At 41.9% G+C, this 18,496-nt stretch overlaps 1 protein-coding gene across 1 annotated transcript; it reads left to right on the plus strand.

Annotated features, from left to right (window-relative positions):
• Window positions 1–1,676: 1,676 nt before the first annotated feature.
• On the plus strand, window positions 1,677–15,758 carry LOC137132899 (MAGUK p55 subfamily member 4-like). Its single transcript, XM_067515918.1, has 20 exons — window positions 1,677–1,708; window positions 1,897–1,975; window positions 3,450–3,456; window positions 5,422–5,543; window positions 5,632–5,709; window positions 6,314–6,397; window positions 6,489–6,620; window positions 9,839–9,920; window positions 10,016–10,101; window positions 10,678–10,749; window positions 11,107–11,303; window positions 11,395–11,453; window positions 11,998–12,015; window positions 12,890–12,961; window positions 13,076–13,240; window positions 13,343–13,423; window positions 14,135–14,228; window positions 14,486–14,594; window positions 15,032–15,166; window positions 15,313–15,758. Exons 1-20 carry the CDS (start codon window positions 1,677–1,679, stop codon window positions 15,496–15,498), a joined length of 1,890 nt encoding a protein of 629 aa, XP_067372019.1. The 3' UTR covers window positions 15,499–15,758.
• The last annotated feature ends 2,738 nt before the right edge of the window (window positions 15,759–18,496 follow it).

An 18,496-nucleotide genomic window follows, 5' to 3' on the forward strand; every position in this document is an offset into this window, starting at 1 on the left:
TTCTTTTTCTTATCTTATTGGGAAACTTTATTATTACCAGCAATGGTAAATAGGGTTGGTTTTAAAAAAGCTCAAAAGTCAAATGAGAACATAAGTAGTTGGTCAGAGTTACATAAATTAGAAATGATCAGGGGTTTAAAATTAATTTGTTTCAAAACAAGAAGATCCCATAGATAAAAGTACTTCATTATTTAAAATTTGGACAACATTTTAATGTCTGTTTTGCTGTTTGAGACAGCAACATTTGTTCTCCACTTATTTAAAGGATTCGGTTTATTATTCCCGGTTCTTAATAAAGCCAGAACACAACATTACACCGTCTTCACATTACAGTAAAAAGTCAACGTGTTATGTTTGTGGGCCAAAAGCGTCATAACTAAAGTGAGAGTTTAAACCTTGATGAAGCCCTGACAGACAAATCCTGACTATTAATACAATATTTGATGTATTTACGCCGAATAGAGCTGCTTTAATGTGACCTATCGGGTCTGTTTTCCTCACAACACAACTCACATTCAAGATGTGTACATTTATTTCCACACTGCACACGGTCGCACATTACATCTGTACATCCTGAGTGTTTTGTTTCCCAGTGAATGTTGAATGTTGGAGTGGTTAGTGGTGCTGCCTCACAGCTAGGAGCTCCCCAGTTTGATTCCCTGGCATTTCTGAGTTTGCATGTTCTTCCCGTACAGTGTGCACTGCAAAACGGATTCACTTCCCAAAATGAGTCTTTCTCCCTCAGAAGAATCACTGACAGCTTCATCTGCCCTTGAACCACACTGCTGTAAAGTCCTCAGTGTGTCAGCACGAGCTTTTCTAAGGCTGGAGAAAATTACAGTTAATTTAAAAAGCAAATGCCCTCTGAGTTATTATTATTATTATTATTATTATTATTATTATTATTATTATTATTATTATTATTATTATTATTATTATTATTATTATTATATTAGATATTTAACTTCTTATTACTTTGTATATATACTGTATTATTATTTGTTACAGCTACTGCAACACAAGAATTGCCCCTCAGAGATTAATAGTATCTGTGAGGCGTCGCTGTGCTTCATCCTGCAGTGATTCCTGCAAACCACCAGACGTCACTGTGCTGCTTCACTCGCTCGTCACTTGGGGAGAGGAAAGTGGTCTGCAAACTCCACATCACCCCAGACTTCTTAGTAGGTTTAGAAGAATGTTACTTGTATTTTCTTTGGTATAAGTGAGAAAAAGTTAATTCATCTTCACTGAAATATGTTGCACAGTTGATGCCACAGAGAGCGACATCGTGTGAGTGTGTGAGCTTTGGTTTTTCTCAGTGTGTGAGAATGAGCTGTCATCTTTTCTCCAACCTCTATTGCCTCTCTCTCTTTCCAAAGGATCAGTGTTAATCTGTAAGAAGGTGACTCATTAACCTCTGAGAACACACACACACACACACACACACACACAGTTGGTATCTTGAAGACCCAGATGTTGCAGAAGGATTTAATGCATCAGAACGATTGTGTGTGTGTGTGTGTGTGTGTGTGTGTGTGTGTGTGTGTGTGTGTGTGTGTGTGTGTGTGTGTGTGTGTGTGTGTGTGTGTGTGTGTGTGTGTGAGGCTAAAAGCAGCAAATAGTTAAGGAGCTTTGTGATCTGTTGAAGTGCTTAAAGAGAGCGAGAGAGCGACAACATGTCCGAAACAGGAAGTTCTCCACTGAAAGAGTGAGAAGGTAAAAAGGTGGAGGTGGAGCAGAGAAACAGGACTGGAGGGGGACAATGACATATATACAAATCCCACAATGAAGAAAAGAAAGGGGGGGGCAGAGAGGCAGGCCGGTGGTTGGGGGATTAAGGCGTGTTACAGAGGATTAGTGTCTGTTTCGTTTTGGTTGTAAATTCCCATCCATCAGTCCGTCACCACTGGCTGCTGCTGCTCACACGCTCAAACAGGAAACTCGGCAAGAGGAGGACGAGGACGACCAAGAGGAGGTGAGTTGATCATTTTCCAGTTCTGCCTCCAGCAGTTTCACTACCTGTAGCTGAGGAATCACACCACAGCCACTGGGACCATTGCAGCCCCTTGAGCTAAATGCTAAAATCGATGCACTGATTAGAAGTTTAGTTTAGGAAAAGATAGGAAGTAAAAACTACAAACCTGATGCTGAAACTAGAAGAAAATCAAATCTTCTGGGCGTCTGCACAAGTATTACAGGAAGCCATCGAATGGCTGGAAAAGCGTGATGTGGGGCCAAAATCCACAGGACTGGGAGGAGTGTGATGTGCAGAACAGCTGTCAACTATCACAAAGCCACAGTGTGTAACGTTCTGCACTGGCAGCACGTTTAATTCTTAGTTTTCGATTTCTAGTTTCATGCTGCTGCTGGCTTGATTATTAAAAACTGTATATTGTAGCTTTAATGAAGCAAAACGTTCAGGCTGAAGTTGGGTTGGTGTTGGCTGATCAGCTCCGCAGTGATTGGGTCGTTCAGTCAAATCCAACCACGTGTATAGAACAGAGAGACTTCAATGATTCAATGAAGTGCACATTCAGACTCATGAATTTATCTGGAAATGCGGGTGCTAGTACCCATTTGAAGTACTTTGAAGTACTGCTTTGGGTATGTAAGAATGTAAAAAATGTGTTGTAAATGAAAATTATTTCCATGAACACACTCACTTATGATCATAGGTGTCACTTATCAATACAAATCATCAGACCCAAATATTAGACATCAAGTTTGCGTCTCTGCGTGACTTTCACTGACTTTGAGACGTGCTAATCGAAGCTTTTCCTGCGCAGTGGAAAAAACGAGCTGAGTCAGGTTAAGAAGCCAAAGAGGAAACGGAACCTCAAAGTCAGCTTCAGGAGCAGGTACGAGAATAACACACCACGACACACCCAGGCCTATGTGTGTGTGTGTGTTCAGTTTCACAGGAGTATCACGGCGTGTCTGTCGGCTGTGTGGTAAGGTCGGTCACTTTCACTCCCAACAGGTGGTTTATAGGACTCGAGTTTATCTCCAGAGTTGTGTGTGTGGTTTAGGCAACAAGGCTTTAATGAAACGGTTTAACGAGGCTGTAGTCAGACACACTGCATGATGTTTATTGAGACCTTTATTTGTTGATAAAAGGTCGCTGAATGGTGGTAAGAATCAGACACTGATTCATTTGGTGTTTCTGAACCTTTAACATTTACATTTCATTCAATGTGAAGTTACATCACACCGTGTTAGCTCTTAGGGGAAGCTGGCGTCCTTTCAAGGTCTAAGTTACAGTGGCTTTTCTTTCATTAGGCTAAAATGTTCACGTTTGCTGAAGATGGGCAGATATATGATATATAAATGAACCTGGTGAGATCAATGCAACAAGGTTACAGTTATTATTATCTGCAATAAACTTCTTGAGTTAATGTGATTGATTTTGTGTTGATAAGTTACATGTTTGTTGTATTGTTGTTTTCTAGGATCAGGGTCTGTTGGAAGGAATTTCTGCTGTGGAGGTAGAATGGATCAGGGTTTAATCAGGAGAGTGGTTTGTGAGGCTGGAAGCTACACGCTGACTGAGCGTGTGGAGAATAGAGCTCTCAGAGATTATGGGGTGTATTTAGAGAGATGTATGCACAGGCTTGGGCACCTTGTGATGTTGGCAGGAGATGTGAAATTTAGTCTTTATATATGGCCCATTATTTCTAATGTATTTTGCTGTGATTAACTTCACCGTATACTGACCTGGTAGCAAAGAGGAGGTGGCAGCTTGCTGTGAGGGTGCAGTTTTGTGTGTTCAGCTTTCTCTTTTATATTTTGTTAATAAAAACGTGTTTTTGCACTAAGTCCTGCCTGCTGCGCTGCTTCTTAACCATCACTTTTCAAGTTTCCAGTGCCAAATAACATCACATCACAGATTCAGAACATCAAGTCAAAACACATCTTCCAAATTCTAACCAGAAAGGCAGCACCCGGGTCCCCAACTGTTAACACTCTGTAACTTCACCTTCTCTATTCTAGCGACTTAATGGTTACGGTTTGGCAGGTTACCTACTGCCTACATTGTGGCTGTGAGGGCAGACAGTGACACCTGGACACCTAAAACATTCCAGGCACTTGATCCAGTTTGAAGTCGATAAAGTCTTTGAAGGCAGGACATGGGTGAGTGACTCTGAGCTGACAGACACCAGCCTGTGTCCTGTTTGTTGTAACCATCTCACTTTGGTGCCAGAACATCATAGAATGGTGCTGAGTGTACTAGCACATGGGACAGGTACGTACTGACCCGTACCTGTGCTGCTGACAGCAACAGGTAAAAATCAGGTACAACGCAGCAGAGTGTCCCAGTCAGCAAAGAGCTATGAGCAGAAATAAACTGATGTTTCACTTTTCTTTGCAGTGGAAAACACCTCTCTCCTCTTTGGTGAGTCTGGATGATTACCATTGGACAAGCAATGGGGGATGGTGAGCCCCACACACACACACACACACACACCCAACCTTCACTTTCTGTCTTCACTGTTTTATCATTCGTTTTCTCACTTGGGTTCAACCCAGAACCCCTCATCCAAATCCTGACCTGACTTAATGAATTTAATCTTATCCAAAACCTAATTCCAATGGTATTAGTGTTTCTCAGCAGGGCCAGGGCTCCTCAGTGATGTTAATCCTTTCAAGGAATAAACCTGTTTCTTTGCAATTTAAAACTTGATAAAAACACTGCAAAATGCATCACAATTTATTTTGAAAAGCTGGATCAAAATCCGGCAATTTGGTCTGCAACAATGTCAAAAAGGTCCTGGAGGAACTGATGTCTTTGTCCATGTTTGTATCCAGGTTCGTGGGCTGCTTTCGTGCGTTTCATGCACCCATGAGTAATTTTTGGGATTTGAGATCGTTGAGTGCAAATGACACAATCAGTTCAGCACATTTTCTCATCTAATGCAACAATGACGAACAAATAATGACGTTAATTACTCAGGGATGTCCCGACGCCAGGTGGCCAATCAGCATAGGATTTGTTGTGTACTCGTACTCGTAAAACTGTCTGATACTGCGCCAGATCCCCAGTTTTACATTCTCATGGGATTTGCTTAAATGCAATGGATTGATGATGATTTTAATGTCCAGCAACTCATTCTAGAGCAAAACGGTTTAATACTTGCATTGGTACTGAGTACCGGCAAGTACTCAAACGCAAGTTCTTGTACTCAGTCTGGGAAAAAGTCACAAAAATGACTTCCTGCAGTGGGCATGGCACTTATGAACTTATCTACAAACTGTGAGGTTACTGGACTCCAAACTAAAGTGCAGAGGTGACTATTTGACTTGTTGTTAGGTCTAGATCATCAAAGTCATTAGAAATCATCTTTGAGGAGCACACAGGAGATATATTGGCCTGGCCCAAACCACTACAGTGATTTAAAAACTAATTTCTATCTATGTGTGCAGGTGTCAGTGAGGTGCTGTCTAACGTGGTGGAGGACGTTGGTCAAGCTGTCAGCAGGAACATCACTGGTGCTGAGATTCTGCATGAACTACTGAGTGCACCGTGGCTGCGCTCCCTGCTGAAGGTACAAACTAGTTCAACAGGTGTGAGACGACACAGGCGGACGCTGGAACTGTGAAGAGATAACATCCTTCCCTGTTTTGCCTCCCCAGATTTATGAGTCCCTGTTGCAGTTCCAGAGATTGGCACCCAGCCCCTTCCTCCCTTATGCCACAGGACTCTCGCATGAGGTCTGTACACACTCAGAAATATGCTGTACAGTCCTATGTGTCACTAGCCAAGTGTGGGCAACACATTTTTGTCCTTTTAACCAAATTATTGATATTTTCATAATACAGCTACAAATCTTTTGAGTTTTATCTCATCAGAAATGGTCTTTGTGTACCAAATAAAAATGATGCATCAACACATACAAAGTCAACACTTTTTAACAGTTCAAAATCTTTCTTTGATAAAAATTCTGAAAATTTTCATGTACTGTTGCACAGGGGTGTTCAAAAGACGCAACTTTTTCAAAAAAAACAATGTTCATCCACAGTAATTTCTGAATATCTATGAAACTACATACTGTATAGTGCACCCAGTGTGTGTGAAGTGCAATTTCATGATTCTGCAAGACCTCAGCCACTTGTGGATTTCCATCTTGCAACACTCTTCTTCTTCAGTATATGTCAGCAGGGTGGGGGGGCACTGACTGGTTTTAGGCCACCTCTGTCACATGAATGTATGCTAATACATGAGAGCCGAGGGCTCTACATTCTTCTTCTTAGAGGGAACTTTCCATCTCAGAATTTATTCAGTATAATACTGTTTTCCTGTCTGTTGGTCCATCAGATCATGACAGTAATTCACAAGGCCCAACGTCCCTCTGCTGAAGCTAGAGAGCTCTACGGCCTCCTCAGCTCACCACACATCCAGGTCTCTATACACAGTCAGCAGTTCTTGTGTGCACCCCAGGCCTATGACTCCCAATTGACACTATATTATAGTCTTTTCTGTTTCCTGTTAGGCCCTACTTTCATCCCATGACAGTGTAGCACAGTCAGACTATGGACCTGTTCTACCCCCTCTGCCTGATGAGTTACCTGAGGATGAGGAGGCCATGAGGATTGTTTGTTTGGTGAAGAACAACCAGCCACTGGTGAGATTAGTTTGTTTTCTATCTTTACCACATAGTAAATCAAAGCAGGGATCTGCATGTGACTCGTTTGCTCACATAAAAGCCTGTATGTATAGATTCTGTGGGTGTTTTTAGACCTTGTTGTAGGCACCTTGTGGTGCCACCAATCAGACACCCATCAGATACAAAGGTTTGTGAACTCATTTGGATATGATTAGAATGTTGTGTTTCTCAGTAGAGCAAACAACACCTGTTGTACATCGGAAATAACAGTAATGAGCTAATTGAACTGAAAACTACTATTGAAACTGCAGTATGTATTTATACTATACTGCTTTGTCCCAAAACGTATCTGCAAAATGTCTGCTATGTGAAGAGGAAGGTGGACACTTGATATAGTACCTAGCTGGTCTCTAGGACACTCAAACACCTAACACCACTTAAGTCGTCTGGTACAAGGCCATTGACACATTTGAAATTTACTTTTTAAATCATGCAAAATACAGTTTCTTATGTTTCGTTTCCTAAGAGTGGAGGAGGGCACAGGGCAAGTGTAGGAGATGAAGTAGGAATGATTCGTAATCGCTGGAGCAGCCTTCGTCGCCTCACGATGGAACGACTTGTCCCTGCAAGACGGACGCGTTCAGGGGAAGAGATCAGAGCGACTGAAGATGAGTCCAGGCTTTTGCCCCTCCCCAGAGGAGGCCAGTCCCGCCCTTTTCTCCCACGCTATGAGTCGACAGGAAGCTGCTGTTTGTGTCCACAAACTGCAGAGCTTTGGAAGAAAAGGCTTAACCAGTCAGCTCCATCTGTCTTCAGTCTAGATCCCTGCAGTGGTAAGAGGAAAGGAAGACATTCAGTCTATATATCCACCATATGTCCATCATCAAGCTTTTCAGGCACCAAATGAGCAGCAGTACATACACCAGTACTTTCATGTGTAGCACTTCCATCCATTTCTGCATTTGTCAAGATCTATCATGTGTCTTTCAGCTCACAGTCATCATTTTTCTAATAATTTCTTTCATCCAACCCTCATTTAGCCACTTTTTAAGTTTCTTTCTGGAATCATACCTTTCATTGATGGGTGGGGGATTCACTTTCTCTTGGCACTGATTATGCCAACTCTTTCTCTTCTTCTCCTACCTCTCAACATGGAGGTTCATTTTCAGAAAAACTGAACCCGAGTGCAGAAGAAAGTATCTCTAATGAAGAGAGCATTGAGGACTATGCCTACCCTCCTCCTCCAGTCCTAGCTTACAGCCTTAACAACTCCCCTGTCCTATACAAAAAGGGGAGTACAGGAGGACAATCAAGGATCATCCCAACACCGGGCAGAACCCTTTCTTGTCCTGGAGTGAGCTCTCATCAAGCCCACACAGCGCCTTGTAGTCCTGCAGCCCAACGCTCCACTCGTCAGCAGGGGGTGAGCACTATGCCGACCCCTGGCAGCCAACATAGGTGTCAAACTGGACCTCAAAACAGATTCCAAGAAGATCCTCTAAACCGTCCCTTGATCATGCACAACTCTATGACTCTTTGTCACAATGAATGCCAGAATCAACCACACACAGCACAACAGACACAAAACAAGCAGCAGCATCCAAAACACAATCCACATCCACAGCCCGAACTTAGCAAACAACGCAGCATGGAGGACCTCAAGCCCACTGTTCAGAAGGTGACCAGCTGCATGGAACACAGCACTCATGATGTTCACCATCTTGGCCAGAAGATGGTGGCAGCCACAGAGATGATCACAGAGAGCATGGAAGAGAATGCCCAGGCACTCAACCTCCTGGCTGAGGTGGTTGACAAGCTCCAGGGCCTCATTGTGGCCAACAAACACACAGAGTCATCACCTCCACACTGGCCGAAACAGCACAGTTCTCCGTCACTCGCTCCAAGAGTCTCTTCTAACTCTCCAAAAGTTGAACACAAAACTCCCAGGCTTTACTCACACCACCACTCTTCCTCCTCTTCTACTTCATGTTCCTCCACTTCTTCATCCACATCTATTAGTTCTTGTGCAACATCTAGGAGTCCAAAACGAATGAATGGATGTTCTAAGAGGACAGTGGTGACCTTTGGTGCCACACAGAGGGCAGGTGGTAGTAATGGACAGGTGAGGCTCAGCAATGGATCAGTTACTAAAGCGCCTTTGGAGGACCAACAACCCTATAAGAGAACAGGCTGCTTGACAACAAAGAAGAAGAAAAAGAACAAGTAGGATATAAACAGTGTGTCTGTGTCTGCTGTGATACTGGAAATAGACAATAAAACTAACTAAAATTACTTTTTCAACGTTTTCAATCCAATAAAATTATCAAGAGCATTATTGACCCACAATAAACAATGTGCATCAGCATCAGCCTTTGGATTACAATTTTTGAACCATTATTACCAGAAGCAGATTTATAATAATCTTAGACTTTGAGTCACCGAATCTTTCACTTGAGGTGGGAAAAGCCAATATTTAAAAGGTAAAGCGCATTTATATTCTCCCAGTCCAATTTTTTTATCCAGGTACTTTCAAAATTGTAACCATCATCATCTTTCTTTGATTCTTTATTGTTTAACTTGTCAGATGCACCATCCATATATATATTTATTTATTTTTATTTTTATTTTATTTTTTCTATTTGATATATTATGAATCTGAGTCGAATGAAGTTCTGGTCTGTTGCCATGTGCTTGGTTTGATGCACACTCATATTTTATTTGTGATATAGCAAGAATAATTTGGTGTTGTCTGCATAATAATAGTTTTTCTACATCTGACTGTGTTTCCGGTGTGTGTTGTATATGTGAAACAAACGTAGTAGAGAAGGAACTGAGTCTGTTTGACTAACCTGTTCAGCATGTTAAAAATAGTAAAAAATATTCTGAGTGTGTGGAAGTTCTGCTTCACGTTCCAGGATACATCCCAGTAGAATACAAAACTAGAAGGAAGAGTAGCATTATGGCTGATGTAGTTTTAGATTTTGAAGCCATATGAAATAAGAAGCTTTAAAAAAGTACTGAGCCTTGGCAAAGTGGAATCAGGCCCTAGTCAGGAATATGATTTAAACACATTATAAACAGTGTTTGAGGCTGTTTCATAGTATGGACAGTTGTGTTGAGGGCAAAGGCTGAGATCCAGTTCCTCCATCCCTCCTTCTTTTGTGTCCCTCTACACTAAAATGTGCCACTGCATCTATTAAATGCTGTTAAATTTAGAGTATCTGTGCTCCTGTCAGGGGGCCACAATAAGGAGAGACGAGGTGACGGGAGAGATCTACATCGCCAGAGTGATTAATGGAGGACTGGCTGATCGCAGTGGTGAGTCTGTGTGTGTTAACAAGAGAAAGTACAACACTTGAGATCCAATTAAGCATGGCCATTATGGGGTGTGTGTGTGTGTGTGTGTGTCTCAGGACTCCTTCATCCTGGTGATATGTTAGTGGAAGTGAACGGAAACCCTGTGGTGGGTCTGGAGCCAGAACAGGTCATCCAGATGCTGGTAGGCCACCTGGGGGGACTAGACAGGACCACTGGTAGATGGTGCTTCCACTTTCTACTGTGTTATACTTCTGCTTCACTGTAATTTCAGAGGGAAACTTTCGTTTTTAGTTAAAGGCCATAGTTACTATTCCACTTGTGATTATTAATACAAATTATAATGATGTGTATTTAGGATTAACTACCCATCACTGCGGTTAGTTAAAAGTATCCCCAACATAACCAGCTGCTTCACTAGACAGAGGAATGCATTAATGCATTATTACTAACTAATAATAACACAATTGTGTGACAAATTATTATGAATAATTAATCATCTTTCATGCACAGCGTTACATTTGATACTTTAAAAACATGATTATTTCTACATGTTGTATTAGTACTTTTAACAACAGAAAGTATTAGTTATTCCGTTACTGAAATGTCACGTGATATTTAATTTCTTGCTATTTGCAGTATTGATGAAATTCATGAAAAGTAAACCAGTAGATTTTCAGAAACAAACCTTTGGGAGTTAAAACTGTGTAATAATTATAAGCCACCTATTTCCCTCTGTGTGTGTCTTTGTCCCTGTCAGATCAATTCCCAGGGAACCATCCTGTTTAAAGTTATTCCAAATTCAGCTCAGACCAGCAGCAGCCAGAAACCAGTAAGAACAACCCACCAAATAATAAGAAAATCTAGGAGACAGATTAAAAAAACATCGAGTTAGGAGATGTTGACATTACAGACTGTTAGTTTCTCTGTGTATGAAACACAGGAACGGTACCGAGAACCATTTAAAGTCCTCACACTTTTCCTTGAGTTTAATGTAAATTCACTAACACCTACACTGTTCACTAATGAACACTGGCTATTTAATTTGCTTACTGTAATTGAACTGTTTGTGTTAGTTCCAGTGTAGATGTAGAAAGACGAGCCTGGAAGTTTCACTGACATGACCCCACAGTGTAGATCATGTCATTGTTCTTTGTGAGGATGTTCAGATTGAGATCTTGTCTGTCAGGTGTACATGAAGGCCATGGTGGACTACTGCCCCCAGCAGGACCCCTCCATCCCCTGTCCTGATGCAGGAATGGCCTTCAGCAGGGGAGACCTGCTGGAGGTGGTCGACCAGTCAGACGGACAGTGGTGGCAGGCCAGGAAGCTGCCGCGGACCGTGTCCTGTGCCGGTCTGATTCCATCTGCTAGCATGTTGAAGAGGTGAGACCTCCCACTTTCCCAGTCCTGACAGAACACACGGTGTCCTTTAGTGTTTGCCTCATAATGTCCTGTGTCTTCTCTTTCTCTACAGTAAGCAGAGGGAGCAGTGGTGGTGTCAGCCGCTACATGTTCATACCTGCATCAGACCCTGTGAGGACTCATTATTTTATTATCATCTCCAAATCCACTGGCATTTAGCTTTAAAAATCAGAGTATTTCCAAGAAAAGGTGGCAAACTGTGCTGTAATCTATATATGACATGTAGTTAAATGCTTTATTTGAATGTACGTACAAGTTCCAATGTAGAATTAAAAAGAAAAGTTAAGCTAAAATAAATATACCATAGTCTATACAATGGACATATACCCAATATTATATAATATACAATATATTTATACTATATTACAATGTATACAGTATAATGTACGACAGTACACTGTGACATTGTACCATAACCAAAAATAAACATTATTCCAGATACAATTTAAAAGTTAGAAGATATCACTGGGATCAGTCCAGAGTACGTGTGCACATCTGTGCTCTCTGTGAGGTGATGGAAGCTGGCCTGCAGCTGTTTTCCAGCTGTGTATCATCGTGTGACCTCAGTCATTACTGGTAATGGCGGTGAGTGAAGGTGAATCCTGTGTCTAACACCGCTCTGTTTCTTTTCTCTGTGTTCACCCGCTGACCTCAGTGAGCCCGGCCGACAACGGTGGGTGAGATACGGCACAAACACACTGTGGCAGCTCTCTGGTTGCATCATCAAACTTCACCCTTTTCTGAGAAGAGCAAACGTTTCGTGTGACAGTGTGTCTTTTTGTGTTTCAGAGGACGACGTCGCACACGAAGGCAAATGCGCCTTAACAGGTAAAACATGTCAGGCACCGTGAAGAATGTCGGACTGAAATGAAGCATCACCCATCACTGTTGTTTCTGTCCTCTCCACAGATCTGGAAGAAATACACTTTGGTAGGTAAGTCTGTTCAGTGTTTAGTAGCTGACTCCACTAGATGTGCTGCTTCCCTCAGACCTGCTCCGTTCTCACCCAGTTTGTCTCCTGCTGTTCCCCAGCCTCACTGTGCCCTGTGAAACCCGTTCAGTCCACAATGTTTGGGTCGTTTGTCCCCCTGGCTTTGTCTGCTGACCTCTGCCTATTATCACTGCCCGTGTTTGTTCACCTGAACAGTCTAACACATCTGTCTTCGAACAGTTATGCTGTAACTGGGCACGTAAGCTGCTGAGTCTGTCCACTTTATAAGAAAACTGATGGAAAATTAACAGTCCTTGTTTGTAGTGTTTTCAGTCTAACCTTGTTCCCAGTTACATAGGACGCATCAAGACCTGGACAGAAGTGTCCATGTTGACACTTGATTTTTTGCAGTCTTTACGCCGGATGCCCTTCCTGATGCAACCATCCCCAATTCCTACCGGGCTTGGACCGGCACTGCACAGCTGGGGAGGGGAATGGGCTGTTGGGGGTTCAGTCTCTTGGTTGTTTGAAAGCAGATTTAGTGTTATGTTTGTCTTCTCTGTCTTAATGTACTTATTGTACAATTACACCTTAAACTAAAGCCACAGGGAGCAAGTTGAAGCCCTTCAAGAGTTTTACTGTTTTACAGATGAAGCTGACTCTGATGTCACTGAGGGCTTCTACCTGGGTAAGACATGAGAACATTCGTTCATTAACAAAAAGGAATAAACATGGAAGAAGCTTTATTCTGAAAGGTTGAGACTGCGTCCTTGTGGAGACTGAACAAACTGTTGTTCATCAGCTGGTTTCCGTCGGAGCTTCCGTCTCTGGAGGAGGACGTCCTACAGGAGGAGGCGTCAGTCCTGCACCTCCTGCTCCCCCAACACTACTCTGTCTACCCCCTATGAAGAAGTGGTTCTGTACCAGCGCCCCCTGCAGGAAAACCACCGCCTCATCGTCCTTGTCGGTGAGACAGTTTTCTCGATCACAGCCTGAAAGCTCCTGTGAACCTTCATTAACTAAATTCCTCTAGTTGTTTATCATCTGCTGGTTTCCTTTGAGTTTTTAGGAGCTTCAGGAGTCGGAGTTAATGAGCTGAGGAAGAGACTCATCAAACTGAACCCTGCAACCTTCCAGGGACCTGTACCCTGTACGTGTCCCCCAACGTTAACACGTTATGTTTTTTTACATGGTTTTCGTTGTAGTAAACTATAGTTAATAAAAAATAATTATTTTAATTTTGTTTTAGCTGTAAATGATAGAAATATAGTGAAACATTAACAACAGGTGATAAACACGATGACTGCTTCACTTTTAATATATTAACTATAAAAACACTGTATATAAGTACAACAAAACAAAAAGCTGAATATGGTCTTGCCAGCAGAAATACACGTTAGTACTCTGCAGCGTGCATTCTGTGCATATGAATACACTGTCAGCACCAATCACAGCTGAGAGTTCTTAACATAAAGGTAAAAACACACATTTATAAAATGAAATACTCCACATGTACCAATGGTACCTGTCAGGTTGTGAACACAAACAGTGAGAGCACATAGTCACAATTAACTAAAACCTAAATTTACTTTTACACTGCACGTATCTAATGGCTGTAGCTAATTTGCAGATTGAATGAAGAAAATGCTCAGCACTTTATAAAGTTGGTTAAACCCACTCCATCATTATCAGCTGCAACCTAATGTGATGAAGGCGACATGTACACTATTCTGAGTCATTCTGCATATAGGACTTTTACTTTACGTAAGTAATGTTTTGAAAGGAGGACACTGTATTTCTAAGAGAGTATTTGGTAATTTGTCCTCCGCTGTACTGATCAGCTGTCATCCTGTTTCTGCAGACACCACTCGCCCAATGCGAGCCGGGGAGCAGACAGGAAGAGAGTATCACTTCGTCACTAAAGAGCTGTTTGAGTACATGGTCTGTAACCACAGGTACAGTGACAGTGGGACATGTAACATGGTTATGATCCAATATTGATTTTAGCGTTTATTGGGAATCTATGCATCTGTGCTTGGTATAAGAATCATGTTTTCAAAAATTTCAAATAAGTGGAGGAGTTTCAGTAATAAACACTTACAACCCTGTTATTAAATTTTATGGACCATTTATTACATCTGATAAATCTGATAATTCTGATCTGATAATAACTGATAATTAAAGCAAATCAAAAACGTGTGTGTGTCTTCAGGTTTGTGGAGTATGGCGAGTTTAAAGGCCACTTGTATGGAATCAACTCTGATGCCATTGAGGAGGTGCTGAAACGAGGACGACTGTGCATCGTCGATGTTGAAGCACATGTGAGTCTTGGGCTTCAGGTCTTTTTTCAGAGGGTTTATAGGCAGCAGTTTACAGCAGGGTAATGACTGGGTAATATTGGAGTCATACTTGACTTAAACCAAGCTAAAGATGCAGCTGACATGTCTGTAATAACAGTGTACTGTGATTATTGACTATAAATATAATATAGTAATATCATGGTAATAAGTAGACAATAGTTTGGTGTAATATGGAAGCTGAACACCATGAGCTGCAGCCCATAAAGCTGAACGCATAAAGCATAGAGCTGAACCATAACTTCATCTGGAAACATTCCTGGTAGTTTCTGGGTAATAAAGGAAATAAATTAAAAAAGCTGAAACTGCAATAACACTGACAACAGCCTCCAGTCTGTTGAGTTTCCCAGTATGTCCCACCTGATGAGACACTGGACTAATGTTTGTCTGTTCTCTGCCAGAGCATCCAGCTGCTGCGGACCAGGAAACTGAAGCCCTACGTAATTTTCATCAAAGCCCCCAGTCCAGAAAGACTCAGACAGACTAGGAGAGACGCCCGAATCATCACCAACTACGCCATCAACAGACCGATCACCGTAAGACAGATCTGAACCTTCATTCAGCTCAATTTTGCTTCTCCATTGAAACACAAATGGATTATATTTCAACACAAATCTGCTTATTTCTATGTACGTACGTGCACGTTCTATGGAATGTAATGATTGGCTTGATATGTTTGCAGGAGGAAGACTTTACAGAGCTGGAGGAGTCGTCCTGGCTGATTGAGGCTAAGTACAAACATTTGTTCGACAGCGTGTTGGTGAATGACGACCTGCAGGATTCCTGCATCCAGCTGTGCTCCATCATCCAGCAGGCGCAGGATGAGCCACAGTGGATCCCTGTCAGCTGGTGCCGAACGGAGGAGTAGAGGAGGAGGTGGTGAGGGAGAGTTAGGAGGACAGAAGACGACCGGCATGAACTAAAGAGACAAACGAGGAAAAAGGGAAAATAATCCAACTTGTGTTTGTGATTTACAACAATAGCATGAGCTACTGTATGTACATAAAATGAGCCCAACAGAAACACGACCACGTCTGCTTGTGTTAAACATTCAGTCTGTGTGACGTCCAGGACAACTACAGCCTGTTTGCTTGATCTAGAATGAAACTGCTGTAACATGTGTGCTAATTAAATATGAAGGTGAAATCCCACGGTTTGTGTGTCTTTATCTCTTCTAAAGGATAAGTCTACTCCCCCCACCCCCCCACCCACCCTCACAGGTTAATCCTGTGCAGGGCAAATGTAGCTCAGCAGATTTAGCAGCAGGATTAGCATCTCCTCCCTCTCTGCATCTTTCAGATTCTGCACAAACAAACAGGAGACGTGTGTGTGTGTGTTTGTGTGTGTGTCAGGTGCCACATTAGCTGTGACTGGACACCTGGATGGACACTGACTCTGTATGAGGTGTGTGTCTCAGGGCTCAGGTAAAACACACGAAGTGATTTCCTTCTAATGGACAGTGTTTCACCCAGTTCACATGTTCTTCACAAAGTCAGATTAGAAATGAGTCTGTCAGTGGAGGAAAAGGGAAAGACGAGTGTGTTAATAGGATTCAGGCTGTTGACCTGGTTTCCTGCTGATCTGTGAACCTCAGAATGGACCAGCACTTTGACCTTTGTGGAAACATTTACTCAGTACTGCCCTCTTTCAGCTCAGACTAACGCCTCATTGTTCCACTAACGTTTATTCTGATCTAATGTTTTATTGTATGAAAAGCCATAAAAATCAGCTTTTCCTATGTTTTATTAAAAGTTGCCCTTTAAGTTTAATGCATATACAGAGAACCACTGATTCCTGACTGTTACTGTGAAACATTATCAGCATGCATTTCATTAGTTAGCGGAAATTAAAAAAGCAAATGTTGGAGAAAATATTTCTGGTGAACTTGTTTCACGTTTGTGTTGAAAACTGCAAACACTGTTTTCAAAGATTAGAAATAAGGCAACTGAACATTTGTTGTGATGGATTAAAACTAAGGACAAAGATCATCACATTAATACATTTATTCATGAACGTCAGATAAATCACACAAGTTTACCATAGTAAAAAATAAAAATACTAAAGTGCATTAAAACTGAAAATGTACCTAATTACCACCACTAGCTGCTGAGGACATGACACCAGCGTGAGGAATTTTGGAGCCCTGGCAGCTGGTGACATCAGAGCCCGATCAGCCAACCACGGCTCAGCACATGATCCACCTGCCCTTAAACCTCGAGGCTGGATCAGTCGGAGGCTTCACAGCCTCAGACAGACTCCGCTGCAGAGGTGAGCACTGATACACCTGCAAATATACACACTTCAGATATGTTTAATGTAGAAATAGTTACTAGTTAGAAAACCAATGACTTGTGTTAGACACTTTAGGTTCTCCAGGTTGTAGTTAATCATTTGTCTATGAGCTAATGACCAGTAACTTCTGTATTAGTTTTACCACATTATCAGCTACAACAGTGTGACTGAATTCATCACAGCTCCAGTCATGATGAACTGCATTTATTCAGGTGAACCAACCTAAAAGGAAGTAGGGCATTAAGGATTTAACCATCTTTGACGGAACATTTATAAGAAATGTCCTTATGTGAGGCTAAAATGGACCTGCAGCAGTCTGAGATGGACAAATATCTTCATGACTTTCAGACTTTTTTGTACAAAAGTCACAGTGTTTCTATGTGCACCATCTTCCTGCTATCTGAATATGCACAGTGAGAAAAATGAGATCTTTATTTCGATGTGATGAAGCCTCATTGTTAGTTTCAATAAATCCTGGAAGATGCTAATTTCTGAAAATATTGTTATTTCACTTTACTGTGAATGGACAGTTTGGTCAGGTGGGGCGAGACAGACTTAAATTCAAATCTGCATCTCAGTGGTCAGTGGTCTCACTGAGATTTTCTTCAGTTGCTGGAGCTCATTTGTTTAGTCAGGTGTATCCACTTGTTTACAGCTGGTTTTGCTATGTGTTCTTCACTGCCTCATCAGGGAAGCTGAAGGAAGTGTCTTTAAGCTCGTTGTTACGGATGCTAGAAAACAAAAACTGAATTTAACTCTAGATATACTAGAGAGGAGACTTTAATTTTGGAAGTTATTGTTCAGTTAAAGAGATTTTATGTGGCACAACCCTCAAAGATGCTGTTATGTAGTGTTGATACCTGGTTCATATATGCAGCTCTATAGACATGGGCCAGTAGGTACAGTGGGTTGTTATCATGTGATATTATGATCCAGCTGTTTGGTTCTGGCATAATAGAACCACATTTATGGGTGAGTTTAGAACCAGAAAAAACAAGGTTAGGGTGAGTGAAGATCCTACTTTAGATTACCACTGCCTCTCTTTCTTCTCTCATAAGTTTTACGACTCATTGATAATAAGAGGGGAGGCGGGTAGCAGGCGACCTACTGAACCATAACTGTTAATGACTGAAAGCTCTTGACTGGGGCAGCTGCTCTGTGTGGCTGTGGATATGGTATCAGTGTAGTTATAAAGCGATGGGTCATAGCCAAAATCATAACTGTGTCAGTCGGTCTTGGCATCAGCTGCACCCTAATAACACAGTGTAGAAAGGTGCTGTAGCTCATAGTCAGCAAACTGCACAGTAAATAGACTTTGGTACTGTATCATAACACAAATCAGAATTCCTCTGAGGATCAGGGGAAATTAAAATGGTTCTTGAGTTGTGCGGAAAGCTCTAAATGCTCCAAAATGTTGGGTAAAAGTGACAAATAAATGTGAGTTAATGCTGTCGGGAGTGAAGCCAGACAGGATGGACTGCATGTAAGCACAACATGAGGCAAATGACCATGTGTACTGCAGTTATCGTGAACTAATTCTGTGGGGTGTTTTTCCTGCAGCTTACTTCCATCAC

Source organism: Channa argus, chromosome 9, assembly GCF_033026475.1.
Source record: "Channa argus isolate prfri chromosome 9, Channa argus male v1.0, whole genome shotgun sequence".
In the NCBI taxonomy this organism is placed as follows: Eukaryota; Metazoa; Chordata; class Actinopteri; order Anabantiformes; family Channidae; genus Channa; species Channa argus.